Raw genomic sequence first — 15,606 nt, forward strand, 5'->3', positions numbered from 1 at the left:
AGACAAAGGTAGTACATGGCTGCATAGAATGTTTAAGCCAATCATAGCATCCTGTAGGCACAAGCATGGACATCTGCATGCTGAGTCCAGGCACATGCATGGACAGTGCCTGAACTCACAAGAGGACAGGCACAACAGTGCACACAAACAAGCATGGAAACTTAACAAGCAGCATGTGGGCACAAATTCTGTACAAGCAGGCATAAGACACAAGCATAGGAAAGGAACTGATGTTATCATGAGCACAGTACACATCTATTACAATACAAGACTTTAACCAAAAAGATTCCAAGGACTCCAGAGGTGTACACTCTAGGGCAGACCTCATTCCTGTTATATCTGGCATTTACAAGAGAAGAACATCAGAACTGATGACTTAACAGATATAAGGAAAAAAAAAATTAAATTTTGTAATCCAACAAGCATGCCCCCCCACCAAACACATAAATATTAACAGAAACTGCAAACAAAAACTTGTAACACAAGATTTTTCCAAAAGGAACCAACAGACAGACATGAGTGAGGGATTGTGCTATACAGACTATTTCTCCCAGACTTGGACTCTGAGGAGAGCAAGACTAGTGCTCTCTACAGAAGGAACACTCCAGGGAACTCCAGAGGATCACCCAAGCAATGAAGAATTCAAAGACAGGAGGAAGGGCAAGGACAGAAACTATTCCTACTCCTACTTTACCGTCTTGCATTTGGCTTATAGCTGGAGACTTGGAGAGAGATTGCCGAAGACTTGGTGAGAGAGTGCCAAAAACCTAGAGAGAGACTGCCAAAACAGAGCCTCTGGCCCAACAACCAAGAGAAGGAAGAGGCCAAGGCAGAAGGGGGCAGAGGAGCATAGACACATGATCATGCATACAAAAGTTGCCTCGGTGGAAACTGGCTGACGGGAAGGGAACTGATCTACATGTTCTATAGAAGTCTCATTGAAAGTTTGTCACAAACTTTATAAATAACCAGGAGCTCCTGCCAAAACCTGGTCCCAGTGAAGGGTGAAAACCAGCATCTCTTCTTCAGGAGAAGGGACTGTTCACAGGAAATCTTGAAGGATAATCCTGAGAAAACTCCCAAACCCAAAAAGGCAAGAAAGTGCAGGAAAGGCAAGAGGTGGAAACTTGCCTACTCCCCTAGAAAATCACGGCTTTGTTTCTCTTTTATAACATTCTTCATTATCAAATCAATCAGTCTTATTGTAAAGAAAAGGTTAATTAACTGAGCAAACACTACTTAATACAAAAATCCGAAGCCCGTGATGCAGGTTGCTGCTAAACAAAATAATTCATTATATACTGTACTTGTTCTAGCATCCCTGACATACGAAACACCTACAAAATACAAAAACAATAAAGATATATTATCAAATTTCACAATCCAGTTGAAAACAGTGGTCGCGCAAAACAAGAGACGTCTTGACTTTAACATGGCAGAAGAGAAAGTGTTAAGCTTCAACATTTCCAACTACAAATGAAATGGTTTGTATTCTCAGGAAAAACTAAGCTTTCTCCAACTGGTGACTGCACCTCATAATTTTAACAATAAAATAAACATGCAAAGCTTACTTACTCTGTTTTTCTGGACTGAAACTCATCTGAAGGGAATTGATTAGATGCAACTATCCAAATGAATGCCAAAAACAGGGCCAGAATTGCAACAGCAGCAAAGTTGAACATTTTTCCAGCAGACTGTAATGTAAAGATATAGACATAAAATGAGAAAACCTTGTACAGTATACTTTTCAATAAGAACACTGCTTTCTTAATATAAAAGTAGCAGTATTTACTATAAAAAATCTTTTACATGTTGAATCACAGATAAAGTACTATACTGTACAGTACTTGTGACAGAATCAACCTCAAAGCTTTTTCACATTTCAGCAGCCCATGACTCATACACTGTATGCCATTTGTCTGTGACACATCTACATTCATGAGCCTTTGATATTTGGACAACTTTCCCCCACTTCTCAAACTCAGTCAATGGTATAATTCTTTAGTACCGCCTTTCTTGTCCAAGAAATGAAATTTACAATCTTGCAGTATTCATACTTACAGTGATCCATCTGATGCCCTTGTTTTCTAGTCTGTCTTTGAATTTTCTAAGTTACTGCTTTCCTTCCAAAGAGCATTTACTCTCCCTATGATTACTCTGAACATTACACACACACATGGGAAATCTCTCTCTTGTTACACCAGTCATAGACTTCCCTTTTTTTAAGCAAGAAGAATACATATTACTTGTGTCTTTGCTGCCCCATCCCTTCATACTGCATGACGTTTGATATGTTTATGTATATGTCAATATGCTACAGTAAATATGAGTATATATAATTAAATATAAATATATATATTATATATATATATATATATATATATATATATATATATATATAAAATTTTATAAAAGAAGTTTTAAATTATTGATAAAATAGGAGACTCATTATGTTACCCTCCATATTTTTTAAAACTTTGTAAAAATAAAGCAAAAAAGTCATATTATAAACCAACCAGTGTTAACAACGAACTTAAGAATATTCTCTGTTTACCATTTCATCGTAATTTCATTCCTGAAGTGCCCATTTTAAAAACTATTGATATTAACTTAGTATTTAAATACAATAATATTTTGAGAAGTAAACTAATTAAGAATAGCCCACCCAAATTCAAACAATATTGTGTACAGTATTCCTTGTAAAGAATGTAATAAGATTTATATTGGTCAAACATCAAAAGGACTAAAAGTAAGAAGCTCCCAACACAACTATGCCATTTCAAGAGGCTTATCAAATAATGGCATTGTGGATCACTGGCTTAAGACAGGCCATGGGATGAACTGGGATAAGTCAACGGTCATCTACAAGATCAACGACCATCGAAAAATAAAACTGCTAGAGCGTGTCTTCATCAAAGCTACTTCCACCCTGGATTATCCCTTGATCCTTTGTCCTTGTCTTTTTTGTTTAAAGAACATCCTGCCCAGATTGACAAACTGTAACCCCGCCCCCACCTTCTGCTTTTGTATATAAACCTGTCAACTTCTTTTGTATTCAGTGTGAACTTGAAAATGTAGAATAAACTACGAAAGTACTTGTTCAAAGTCCCGGTTTTCACTCACCTTCCGACGTGGACTTAGTGATATTCTCAAGCACGCGTTCCTTGCTGTATTGATATATATGGATAATATATATATATATATATATATATATATATATATATATATATATATATATATTACTGTATTATATATATATATATATATATATATATATATATATATATATATATATATATATATATATATAATTATAAAGTATATAAATATATTGAAATATTTCTCTTAAATCTCCACACATTAAAACACCCTCCCAGGCAGGATTAAAAAATCTTATATATATATATATATATGTAATATAATAAAATATATATATATATATATATATATATATATATATATATATATATATATATATATTATATACATATGTATTGCTCGGTTGGATACCTTCAGGAAGTTTTTCTTTTTTTTTATATTACAGCTTAGGTATCGCAATCCTACCAATATTATTGCCGAATCCTTAAAAACAGCTCAATTGTAGACAGCATTATCAAACGAGGTAAGGCAGCGATAAGAAGGGCCACGAGGTACGGCCAAAAGCTTATCTCCGTCGACGAGTACGTGATTAGTTATCGATCGTGACCAGAAACGACACGATTGCGTGTTAGTTAACTTTATGGGTAACAACAGAGTTACCCCGGATAAATTTAATAATAATAATAATAATGACTACATAACATGCACTCTCTCGATGCCACGACTTTTTTCATAAGCAACATAAAGGAGTGAAATGTTTATCCAAGTATTTCGCTACCAAGCAATAAAAGGTCATTTGGTTAGCAATATCAGGTGAGGTTTCATTGTTCCCCTAGTAACAAATCTACATTAATTAAGTAATTCCTTTGTCAGAAATTCTATTTAAAACTGAACAGCTAAAAAATTCACCTGGAGGCCAACTGATCTTTTTTCTGAAAAACCATGTGAAAAAAAGCCACGAATATTTTCCTCTCCTGTCCACTTACCGTTAAACAACTCTCACATGAAGGGCTTAATCCATTAACGTTAAATGAAGATAATCCGTTTGACATATTATTACACAACAATCACAGTTAATAAGGAACAACAGACGGCGCACATACGTCCCAAGGTCCATATATGGGAGCATAGGCAACACCCACAGCTGCGTAATGATGCTGGCTTCGGCATCGTATGCCAAAATTTATCGACTTATCAATCACTTTAGTGGTAAAATACAGGCTAGTTTAAAAACGTTGTTGGTGTTTATTTATTTATTAATTTACTTGTTCCTTATCCAGAGTACTTTTGAACTGAATCCATAACTACACACATATTCAAGCGTCAGACGTTTTGTAACGGATTTCATACTCTAACAAGTTCGGTAGCTGTTGTCGATTGCTTTAGTAAATTCAGAAATATCACCGAAGTAAGAATTCAACTGAAAAACTGCTTCGGAGTAAATATTAATTCGCGAAGTTAAAGATTTAGAATCAAATACTGCCATTACACACCATTTCAAGTTATTAAACCATAGCTTGAACAATGGGTTGAATATTTGTATCTAATAACCACTACCATTTATCAAATCTACATACTTCAACCACAGTTTCAATATCAATGGAGGCACGAAAAAGTTTCTATATTTAAATCTGTAAACAAACTTTACAATCAAGAGTTGGTTATGCACACTCATTTATTTGGTCAACTCGTCCTGTTACCAATTAATTCTGAAAAACACGTAACGAGAGGTACCGAAGTGGACGGATGATATAGACGACTAGGGCAAATTTCTTCTGCTCTACATGGTTTATGTCGGATTAACAATTATTAACCCGGTATGAACCACGTACAGAGAGAACGCTAAGTCCGACTTCACCTGCAAGCGCGAGTGCGTTGACTGCCAATGACGCCATTTTCAAACTTGCAGCTTACGTTAGCAATCACGTGTGTGCTACATATCTCCGAGTATTTTCATGCTGGGTTTACATAATGACTACTCAAACGCAGACTTATTTTCTCAACCAAAGGATGCAAATGATTTTTTTACATTTATAATTTCATACGTCGAAGATCTTTTTCCAAACCTGGGATAACTTTGCAAAATTTTGCTAACAATTAATATTACTACTACTATCATTATTATTTTTACTATTCAAAATATGAACCCTATTCATATGGAACAAGCCCACAGGGGCCACTGACTTGAATGAAGTTCAAGCCTCCAAAAATTATGGAGTTCGTTCGAAAGCAGTAACTGAAGATAATGGGAAATACAGATCTGTTATTAGAAAAACAGATAAATTAACAACTAATATCTAAATAAAGACGTAAGTAAAATATTAAAATACAAGTTGAATTGTATTAGGTAGTAATGCATTGCATCTTCGCTTGACCTTCTGAACTTCCAACTGCACGACTTCCTCTGGGAGGCAGTTCCACAGCCCAACGGTGTGAGGAATAAAAGATCTCTAGAACTGAGAAGTTCGACCGCGAGGCACATAAGCATAGTGGTGCTGCTGTTCAACGAATCTGGATGCTCTCGGCAAGAAAAGGGGACCAGGGTTTGTTAATGCGAGAGATCTCTGTTAAAAATCAACTTATGGAAAAGTGACAAACAAGAGACCATCCGTCGATGGTCCAAGCCATAACCACTAATATTAGGAAACAAACCTTCCACCACGAACCACTCTATCAAAAGGATATAAATCTCTGGCACAAGCAGACATCCACACCGGACTGAATGAATATAAAATTTAGGCCAAAGGCCAAGCACTGGGACCAATGAGGTCATTCAGCGCTGAAACTGAAATTGACAAAGTTTAACAGGAGGAAAACCTCGCAGTTGTACTATTAAAAAATTGTTAGGAGAGGGTGGAAAGTAAGATGGGAGAAATAGAATATGAAAGGAGGTACAGTAAAAGAAACGAAAAGGGGTTGCAGCTAGGGGCCGGAGGCACGCTACAAAGAACCTTAAGTAATGCCTACAGTGTACCGCATGAGGTGCACTGACGGTACTACCCCCTTACAGGGCATCCACACCGGAGAACAGTATTCTAGTAAAGGAAGCACAAATGACTTAAAAAACAGGTTGCACTGATTTTACCAGTCATGAATATATGAGGCCTTACAAGCAATTCCTAACTTTTGTGCGGCATTTGCTGAAACTATCATTAGATGTTTCTCAAAAGTAAGATGAGAGTCAAAAGTTACACCTAGAATAATTAAAGCTTCAGACTCATTCAGCAAAGTTCCATCCACACGAAGGGGGCGATGGGATGGAAAATCTGTACGAGATCTGATAATCAATATTGTTTTCGTTTTACTGGAGTTCAGCCTCACACCCCACTGACTACACCACTCACTGTTTTCGAGGCCAACACCCGTACCACTTGTATAAACCAAAAATAACAGTGGACCAAGAACACTGCCCTGTGTAACTCAAGACACAATAGGTCTGGGCTCACTAAAGATCCCATCAATAGCAACTCGCTGCTGCCTACCTGTAAAGAATTCCTGAAGTAAACCTAAAGCATGTCCACCCATTCCAAGATTCTGAAGTTTATAAATAAGTGCCTTGTGATTTGTTAAACCAAAAAAAGACCCAAATTCTATTTGAATTACTCTACAGTCTACACACAAAACCTTATTAAGGTTCTCTTGCAAATGGTATGTCAAGTCTAAGAGAGCATTGCAGGTACCTAACTGCTTCCTATATGCATAATTAACAATCCTTTTGACTCCACATACTTTATAGTGGCTTAAGAAAAGTTTTTCAGTAACTTTGGAGAGCACAGGGAGAATAGGAATTCGCCTGCAGTTACTGCAGTCTGCAGATATGCCGCTCTTTGGAACAGGCTCTGTATTCGTAAGCTTGTGCTCATCTGCAAAGATACTATGTCGACACAAAAATCTACAGAATCTACTAATCTTGGGAGAAAAGAAACAAGAACATTTTTTTTAAAAACCAAAGGGAAGAAACCATCAGGATCTCCTCCACCCCAGCTATCAAGATTATCCAGAATTCTCTTAACATCCCTCGAAAAGCAAATTTTATAAGAATAGGTTCAGGATGACGAAGTATCAGGGAAAGGGACATCCTCAGTCGATGCTTAGTTTCAAAAGCTTCATGAAGCAGTTCAGCCTTTTCACTAGGGCCAGTAATCAATCTACCATCATCTGTTAGTAGTGGTGGAATGGAAAAAAAGACGACCCAAAGATAGATGATGTCAATTTGGTCCACCACAGATGAGGCCGAGTAATGCCTTCAAGTTTCCTCTTCAAAGGAATTATTGTAATTTCTTTCGGCTGTATGGTAAGTTCTATTCGCAGCACGGCAAGACAACAAAAATGGTGTAATTTCTATTTGAATGATTTCGTCTCCTTGTGTCGACTTTGGCCTGTGTCATGGCTGGTCATTTGTCCTGAACTTGATAACCTTCCTATACCTTATTAAAACCGCCATCAGCATTTCATTTAACTTCTTGGGATCAGGAACTAATTTAGCATCTGAAATACTAAGTGCCTGACAAGCTTCAATAATGCAATCCCAATGGGCTCTAGATTTCAGCCAGACTATTTTTCCAACGGTGGTATTAGGAATATACTGATTGACTGATATGTCCACCTCACTCGCACAGTGATCAGAAGTACCTATCCAGTATATTCACAGATCTTGGACTTCAAAATAGCTGGAAACATCTATGAATAAGAGGTCTAATCTATTACCAGAAATATTAGTGATATACATAACTCACGAACAGACCAGCCATGTTGATCTGTGGAATTTGAATTTAGCCACTCGCTGTGCTTTGCATTACAGTCTCCACAAATCCTTTCCAAGAGACAATGTTATACATAGAATCGTGGATATTTGGATTGCAGTAAACAACAAATACATAAAAATTGTAGAACTTAATGAAAATTTTAAAACAAAGAACTTCATGGCAACTATGTACACTCCAAATTTTCCTGACGATAAATAGGTCATCCAGACTTAGTGTATAAAGCCACCTTGCACGTGGGGTGTTACAACAATAAATAAAGTCAGGGCCATCAAACCCCGGGATCAAAAACTCACCCCCTGACTAGTTACTACATACAAGTGTCTCGCATAAAAACATCAAATCGTAATTACAGGCACAACTCTGGAGATCAAGAAAATTTGACCTTAAACCCTGAATACAGTATCTGAGTAGAGATCAAGAAAATCTGACCTTAAATGAATACAATATTTGAGTAAAGTACTTTGCAATTTTTCTTAATCTATTAAATAACATGCCCCGGGTTAAGCTCAATGTCTCCCAAAAGAATTAAAATTAACAACATAAAATCAATAGCAAAACTAATAGACTGATAACAGTAACATTGTACAGTAGTTGTGAAAGGTCCCTCTGCAAACTTGAATTAATTTTCACACACTCGAGACGCTGAGGCACTAAAAGACATAATGCTTTAGATTCTGATAGTTTAGTGGACGAATTTACAGCAACAATAGCATGAAAAGTTCATGTACGAGTATAATGTACGCGTGAATGACATAGGCTAATGCTACCTGTACACGGTCTGGTAATGTAGTTTAATGAATAAGTAAAATTATTTGGCAGAGTCCGCATATACAACAAATGCCAGAGATTAAACTGGGTATGCAATTTTGAAGAAGATTGGATGACGTACCAAAATGGTTGGCTAATCATCTCAGCATACCTGGTTGGCTATACTTCATTAGTTCAAGACATTTACAGTAGTTTGATACCAGAAACCAAAGGCAAAGAAGCCACAGGCCCTTTACTTTTATGCAGCACTTCTTACTGTCAAGACTCTATTTGTAATCTTCTATGGAAAGATTAAACAAACACATAATTATACGTGGAGATAAAATAGTCCAAGCAAACCAGGAACTAAGCCTTACATTACTGTATGCACCCACAATAATCAATATTCACCACCTCCCAGCTGACTAACTATACATGGTAATAATGGTACTGTACATGGAATTAATTTAGAAATTTAAAACAAGAAGATTATACAGCTTATACTGTACATGTAACATTTCGCTCTGCTAATTAATGAAATGTAGGACAAAAGGTCCTTAACCATTACAAGAAAAAACAAAGCCAAGTATTGTTGAAGACAATCTAAAATTTGGATAAATCAGATAAAACATAAAAAGGGGCACTGAGTCATCAGCAGATTTGTATGCTGTTTTAGACTGAGCCAGCAGCATTATGTTATGAGCTGCTAATTGGCAATGCAATTGCATGAGGGTGTTTGCAATGCCACTGAGCTCTCTACCAGGTACATTCTGGGCAGAAGGAATGTTTTCCAGACCAGTTCAGCAGCCATGAGCACATAGCGGGAATGGAGTGGAGCCCTACATCCTTTGTGGCAGAAAGGCTGCTTGAACGTTTTGGGAGCACTTTGGAATGACTTCGTTCGCCACATGGATTAACAAGAAGCTCCCACTGTTTTCTTGTTGCTTACAAATCCTTTATAGGATCTAGGAGTAAAAGCCTGTGCCAGCAGAACAGTGGGAGCTTCTTGTTTAGCCATGTGGCAAACAAGACAATCACCAGTGCTCCCAAAACATTCACGCAGCCTTTCTGTCACAAAGTATGTAGGCCCCCAGTCTGACCTCACTCGCTGCTCCTGGCCGCTGAGCTGGTCTGGAAAATATTCCTTCTGCCCAGAATGTACCTGGCAGACAGCTCAACAGCAGGACAAACTACTCCCACATGCATCTGCATTGCTAACAAGCATATGTGAAGGGAAACTGTACCACCTTAGTTAATGTACGCCACCATGGTTGCACTGTCACTAATCAAAACTACAAAGTAACTCATCACACTATCTTGGATTGACTGCAGGGCCAATGATACTGCATACACTTTTCAAAATGCTGATGTGAAGATGTAGGTTATCCTCTGTCTCCACACATCAAGAGACTAAATCTCCAAAATATGTGCCCAAGGACACACACATCTTTCTTGGTGGAGAGCTCAAGGAAACTGCCACTTGGAGGTTCCAAACAAGATCCTTTCTCACGCCTCAGCTTATCACCACAAGGCAAGAGGTGGCCATTTTAAGCCAAATGAAACTGCCTCGGTTACCTTCGAGGTAAGCTTTGGTAGAGGCAGCCATAAGGCAAGAGCTTCTCCAAGGAAGACATGTGACCTGGCATGACCTCAAAATTCAAGCTGGTTGTTCCTGTCAGGGCAGGAACTGCGCTGCTATTTCCCTGAGCTAGCACACAAAAGACTTTGATGGAAAAATTCTTGTTGCTGCCATATCTACCATCATGCCAACGTACTCTGTCCTGCTGCTTGAACAAGATCCAACTTCTATCAGTTTATCAAGATCCCTCGGGTAACACTAAAATGCAAGGAAGTTGTCTCCATTCTGTAGGAACTACGTCTCTAAGGCTGCCAGAACCAGCCAGTCATCACAATAACAAACATGTATCCATGTTAGTGGGCCCAAGCTGACACTGCTGAACACTTAAGGAAGCCCCCGAGGGGCTGCTGACAATCCAAAGCACATAGCTCTCAAATGGAACAGTTCCTTCATGAACAAAATGGATTTACTTCCTGGAGGCCTGATGGCTGAGCATCTGAAAATACACGCTATCCTTCAAAACCATCAAAGACACATACTTGCCCTCTCTAATGGAATCCAACACAGAGGACGTTATTTCCATACTGAACCAAGTCCGTAGCACAACTTGTTCAATATAGAGAGTTTGATGACTAGTCTCCAACCCCCAGCTGACCAAGAAAACCAACTGTAAATGGCTGGAAACAGGTCATATACAACATCTAGTGCATTCTTTCTCAGTATAACCCACATTTCTGCCGACATAGAGTTTTGATGGACCCTGGAGGTTAGTAACAGATCGGTATTTGAGACATGGAGGTTTGCAATCCTTGAAAAGTAGTCTGTAACCATCCTGAAGGACACTAACTATCCCTACTCAGGCAGGTGGAAAAGAAAACACCTTACCTTAACTGCCCCTTCCCTCGCCTCCCACTTGAACCAGAGCTAAGGGGTGGGAAAGGGGCAGCAAAAGGACTGGGTAAACTCAAGGCCCTTTTACTAGGAAAAAGATACCTGAGCTGCTCATTGTGGTTTCAAGGAGGTTTGAGCCTTCCCAATACCACCGCTGAAGGCTTGGCCAAAGTACCCTTCAACACTCCAATTGGCTTGGTGTCCTGGCTATCAGATCATCTCTTTTCCACTTAAGAAGAGCATAGACATAAATTATAACATATTTTCTCACAAAAAAGTTTGCCCATCGGTTGCACTCTGGTCTAGGAGGAAGATCAATTCCTTTCCTTATGTTACCAACAACCTCGAAGCTTTGCCCTTTCATCTGTATGTGAGACTTCAGTGATGGCAAAGTCAGCAAGCATGTTCAATCAAACGTTGAACCATGATGTTGCCTGGAAGGACCCTTGGTAGCTAACTCCATGGTTCCTGACTTTGTAGTTGAGAAGGAAGAGCCTTCTTGTCAGTTTCCAAGGGGAGGTAATTTCGGCAGTGTCTAGGGGAGAGAAATGGTAAATTTTAAAAGTAATTTGTATTTTTCCTTACATACAAACCTGAGGTCTTTGCAAAGGAATTACCTTCAGCACAAGCTATTCTACACAACAAGGTTGTCTGAGAGGCGAGGGGTACCCTCACCATCTCCCTTCGCTGAGTCATGTAACCACTTGCCTTAAATACCTCAGGTTTGTATGTTAGTAAAAATACAAATTACTTTTAAAATTTGTCATTTTTTCCTACATGAATACAAACCATCAGTCTTTGCATAGGAAGACTTACTGATTGGTAGGAGGATCTGAGTAGGCTTCCTAGGCGACTGGAGGTTCACCTCACCTGGGACTTTTTCCTGGTCGTGTAATGTCGAGCAGAGGAATCAGTCTCATGCCTCTGATCAGGGGAACAAAAGTGTCCTCAACTGTCAGATTTCTGGACTTTTCAAAGTAATGGGTGTGAAAGCAGCATTACTCCGAAAAAGGCTTGGAAGAACATTGCGTCGGAGACAATAAAACTAAGATAAGTAACAAGTTAGTTTTATTGTCCATCCCTCTCTCCCTTTGCGAAAGAGAGGGCAGGATATGTTCTATTAGATCATAATGAAAAAATAGAAAGGCTGATGACTCGCCTGCATCTGAGTCTGTCCAGCATATGTCAGTCTGGAAACCTATTCTCCGCCCGCCATGAGAGGAAAGTACGGGATGGAGAAAGGAGGAAGCCAGTCTCACACACACACACACACGCACACACACACTTTTCACTTCTACTACTGTGCATCTTAGACCAGATGCTACCTGTCCCACTAGGGGAACTGGATGAGCTACACAACTTGCTGAGCAGCCACTACAGGACCCAAGGAAAAGGTGTCCGAGGACCTATGGGCTTTGTCTCTCAGGTAAAAGGAGGTGAACGTCGTCTGACATGACCACACTCCTGCTCTCAGCACCTGATATACCAACTGGTTCTTCTTGAACATGAGGGAGGGCACAATGCTCCTAACTTCGTGAGCTCTGGGCTGGGATGTACTCGAGTCCTCCTTGTTTGATGTTGAGTATACGCGTTTGATAGTCTAGGGTAGCCAAAAAGATACTGTGTTCTTGGACACCTCTTTCTTGGTCTTGCCAATGCTACCAAAAAGTCGTCGACACTCAGGTCTGAGTTGCTGAGTTCTCTTTAGGTAGTGCCGCAGCACTCTAACTGGACGAAGTAGCATCTCTTCTGGATCATTACCTACAAAGTCCTCTGGGGAGGGGATTGAAAAGGACTCGAATCTGGTGTCAGGGACAGACAGATTCTGAGCATTCGCCACGAATTCTGGGATAAATTCGAATGAAGCAGAGCCCCATCCCCTCGAGTGTTTATCATTATAAGAAAGACCATGAAGTTTGCCTACTCTCTTTGCCGATGCCAGGGCAAGCAGAAATACAGTCTTGAGGGTCAGATCCCTGTCTGACGATTCTCGTAGAGGCTCACAAGGTGCATGGGTCAGGCTGTGAAGGACAAGTGTCACATCCCACTCAGAGGGCCTGAGTTTCCTGGGAGAGCAAGACTTTTTGAAACTTCTCATCAGCATGGAGATCTCCAACGAGGAAGAGAGATCTATGTCTTTTAGGCGTAGAACTAAGCTCCGGGTGGCTCTGTGGCCCTTACCTGCTGAGACAGAGAGATGCTTCTCTCGGTAAAGGAAGACTAGAAAGAATGCTAGCTGCTGAACAGCAGCTCTGACCGGAGAGAAACCCCATTCACGACACCAACCACAGAAGATGGCCCTGTGATAGACATCTGCAGAGGATTTGAGCAGCTATCCAGACATCTCCAATACTGTTCGGCGAGAAAAGCCTCTCGCTCGTAGAAGTTGGATGGTCTCCAGCCGTGAAGGGACAGGGACTCCACTGGAGGAAGCTCTCTACATGGGGTTGGTAGAGGAGGCTGTGCCACGGGGGGGATTTGTCTTGGTGCCTTGGATAGCAGAGCCAACAGGTCCGGATACCATCAGCATGCAGCCATTTGGGAGCCACCAGGGTCATTCTGAGATTCGTGGTGATCATTACCCTGTTGATCATTTGAGGAAGAGCGTACGGGTCGGGATTGTCCCATGGGCGCTGAAAGGCAACCTCCGCTGCAGCCCAAGGATCTGGGACAACTGAGCAAAACACCGGCAACTTCCTGCTGTGCCGTGTTGCAAAGAGATCTATCACTGGTCGTCCCCACAGACTGAACAATCTTTCCACAATGTCTGGGTGTCGAGACCATTCTATCCCCATCACTTGACCCTGATGGCTGAGTCTGTCTTTTTGCCTGGAATGTATCTGGCTGACAACTCCACCATGTGTGCTACTGCACACTGGTGCACTTGCACTGTCAATTGATGAAGTTGGAGAGACACTAGTCCCCCTTGTTTGTTGACGTTAGCCACTACAGTATCTGTGGGGATTAACCATTACAGGTAACATGGATCACCCATAAGGATGCTCACACCCCTCACAATAGTGTTGTTCTTGTTTTTTCTTTATCATCAAGGAGAAACAGTTTAAACAAAAAACCACAAAATACAAAAATGAATTACAGCTATCATCAAATATTCAACAACTGAGGGAAGAGAGAGAGAGCAGAGAGACATCCATTTCCACAGCAGCCCCCCCCCCCCAGAAAAAAAAAAAACAAAAGTGAAGGTCATGTAAGGCGAGTGGGGGGTATTCACTAGCTCAGCCACATAACCAACAGTTAATGGTCTTGTTACCAAGTTCAATGGCCTCTCCAGCTGACATTAAGGATACTTCTGTATAGAAGGGAATAGTCTGTATTTCTGTAGGAACAAATTTCTGGCTTAATCTAAAACAGCTCAACAATGCCTATAACCAGCCCTAGGAGTGAAATCCAACAGTCTTATTGTTAAAAAACAGTGAAGAAATTTACACCTATTGGAATTACAATTTCCAGCAAGTTTAAATTCTTATAATGTAAGTACCCGTATTGGTAAAGTATGGGAAGTGAGGTTCTTTTACTCACTTTGTTCCTTGGCTAACATCCAAACAACCACTCTTAGGCCTAATACTTTTATCTTTCAAAAGCACTCAAGATGATGCACTGCATCCACGAACGGGAGCAGTTTATGGTAAAACTTTATGAAACATGATAAATGTTAATTTCATTTATAACATGAAATTTAATGAAATGATAAGAACACAGCATAGGCTATAAGTATCAACACCCAGGCTGACTATGTTCCATTCATAAACAAGATCCTGGGGATACAACTAAATCTAAAATAACCCTTGAGTGCCACGCTTTGACCTGGCTGGACAACCGGCCACATCCCGCCGTGTTATAGGCCTACCATGCACAGCCGAATGGCACGTATGCAACTAGCCTGTTCAGCACTGTGACAGCCCTAATCCCATCCCACCCCAAAACTGGCTATGGTACTCCTAAGTATCAGCTCTGCATGGACCACATGGAACAGTTCCACAAATACGAGACACACTGGGGCTGCAAGTTTCCCTATAACACGGCGCATGCACAATAGCAAAATTTAATCAGTTCTGCTGTTAAAAACTAGTTAATTACAGTTGAGCGACAAACAAATAACTGTAAATTCATGATAAGCAACCAAAATATTGTACTACATAAAAAGTCAATTTCCAAGGTAACAGCCGATCCGGAGATAATACTTAGCCTAGTTCTACCTGGGCTATTCCTGAATGTAAGCATAAAATACATTAGACTTTCTAAAGTTCTGTCATGTTATGCTGTAGGTTATTTTTCGGAAAACTCCAGCCACCTCCCACATTATAATTTATATTTTTCTCGGGCAAAACACATCAAAAGAAAATATTTCTTCTCAATAAATAACCTTTGCAAATGCTTAATAACAAAAATAATTAATCAAATTACAACTTACAAGGTACGACAATACCAACTCCCCCACCCCTCCATAGCTAATACGGCAAAATTGTAACCAGTAAACACCCCTATGTTACATTGGGTTGCTAT

The 15,606-nt window shown here is 39.9% G+C and overlaps 1 protein-coding gene across 8 annotated transcripts in view; it reads right to left on the reverse strand.

The window, feature by feature from the left end:
- Positions 1 to 15,606, reverse strand: part of LOC136838784 (alpha-(1,3)-fucosyltransferase C-like) — an 87,435-nt gene that overhangs the window by 71,254 nt on the left and 575 nt on the right. For 4 of the 8 annotated variants that reach the window (XM_067104314.1, XM_067104318.1, XM_067104319.1 and 1 more), the window contains exon 2: positions 1,576 to 1,694. The exons of 1 other annotated variant lie outside the window; for it this stretch is intronic. In XM_067104314.1, coding sequence (XP_066960415.1) covers positions 1,576 to 1,682 — 107 coding nt within the window. In that variant the 5' untranslated portion in view covers positions 1,683 to 1,694. Of the gene's footprint in view, positions 1 to 1,575; positions 1,695 to 4,085; positions 4,236 to 15,606 lie in introns of those variants that run through there. 3 more of the 8 variants (XM_067104317.1, XM_067104313.1, XM_067104316.1) reach the window with 3 other exon arrangements.

The sequence above is a fragment of the Macrobrachium rosenbergii genome, chromosome 5 (genome assembly GCF_040412425.1).
Source record: "Macrobrachium rosenbergii isolate ZJJX-2024 chromosome 5, ASM4041242v1, whole genome shotgun sequence".
Lineage (NCBI taxonomy): Eukaryota > Metazoa > Arthropoda > Malacostraca > Decapoda > Palaemonidae > Macrobrachium > Macrobrachium rosenbergii.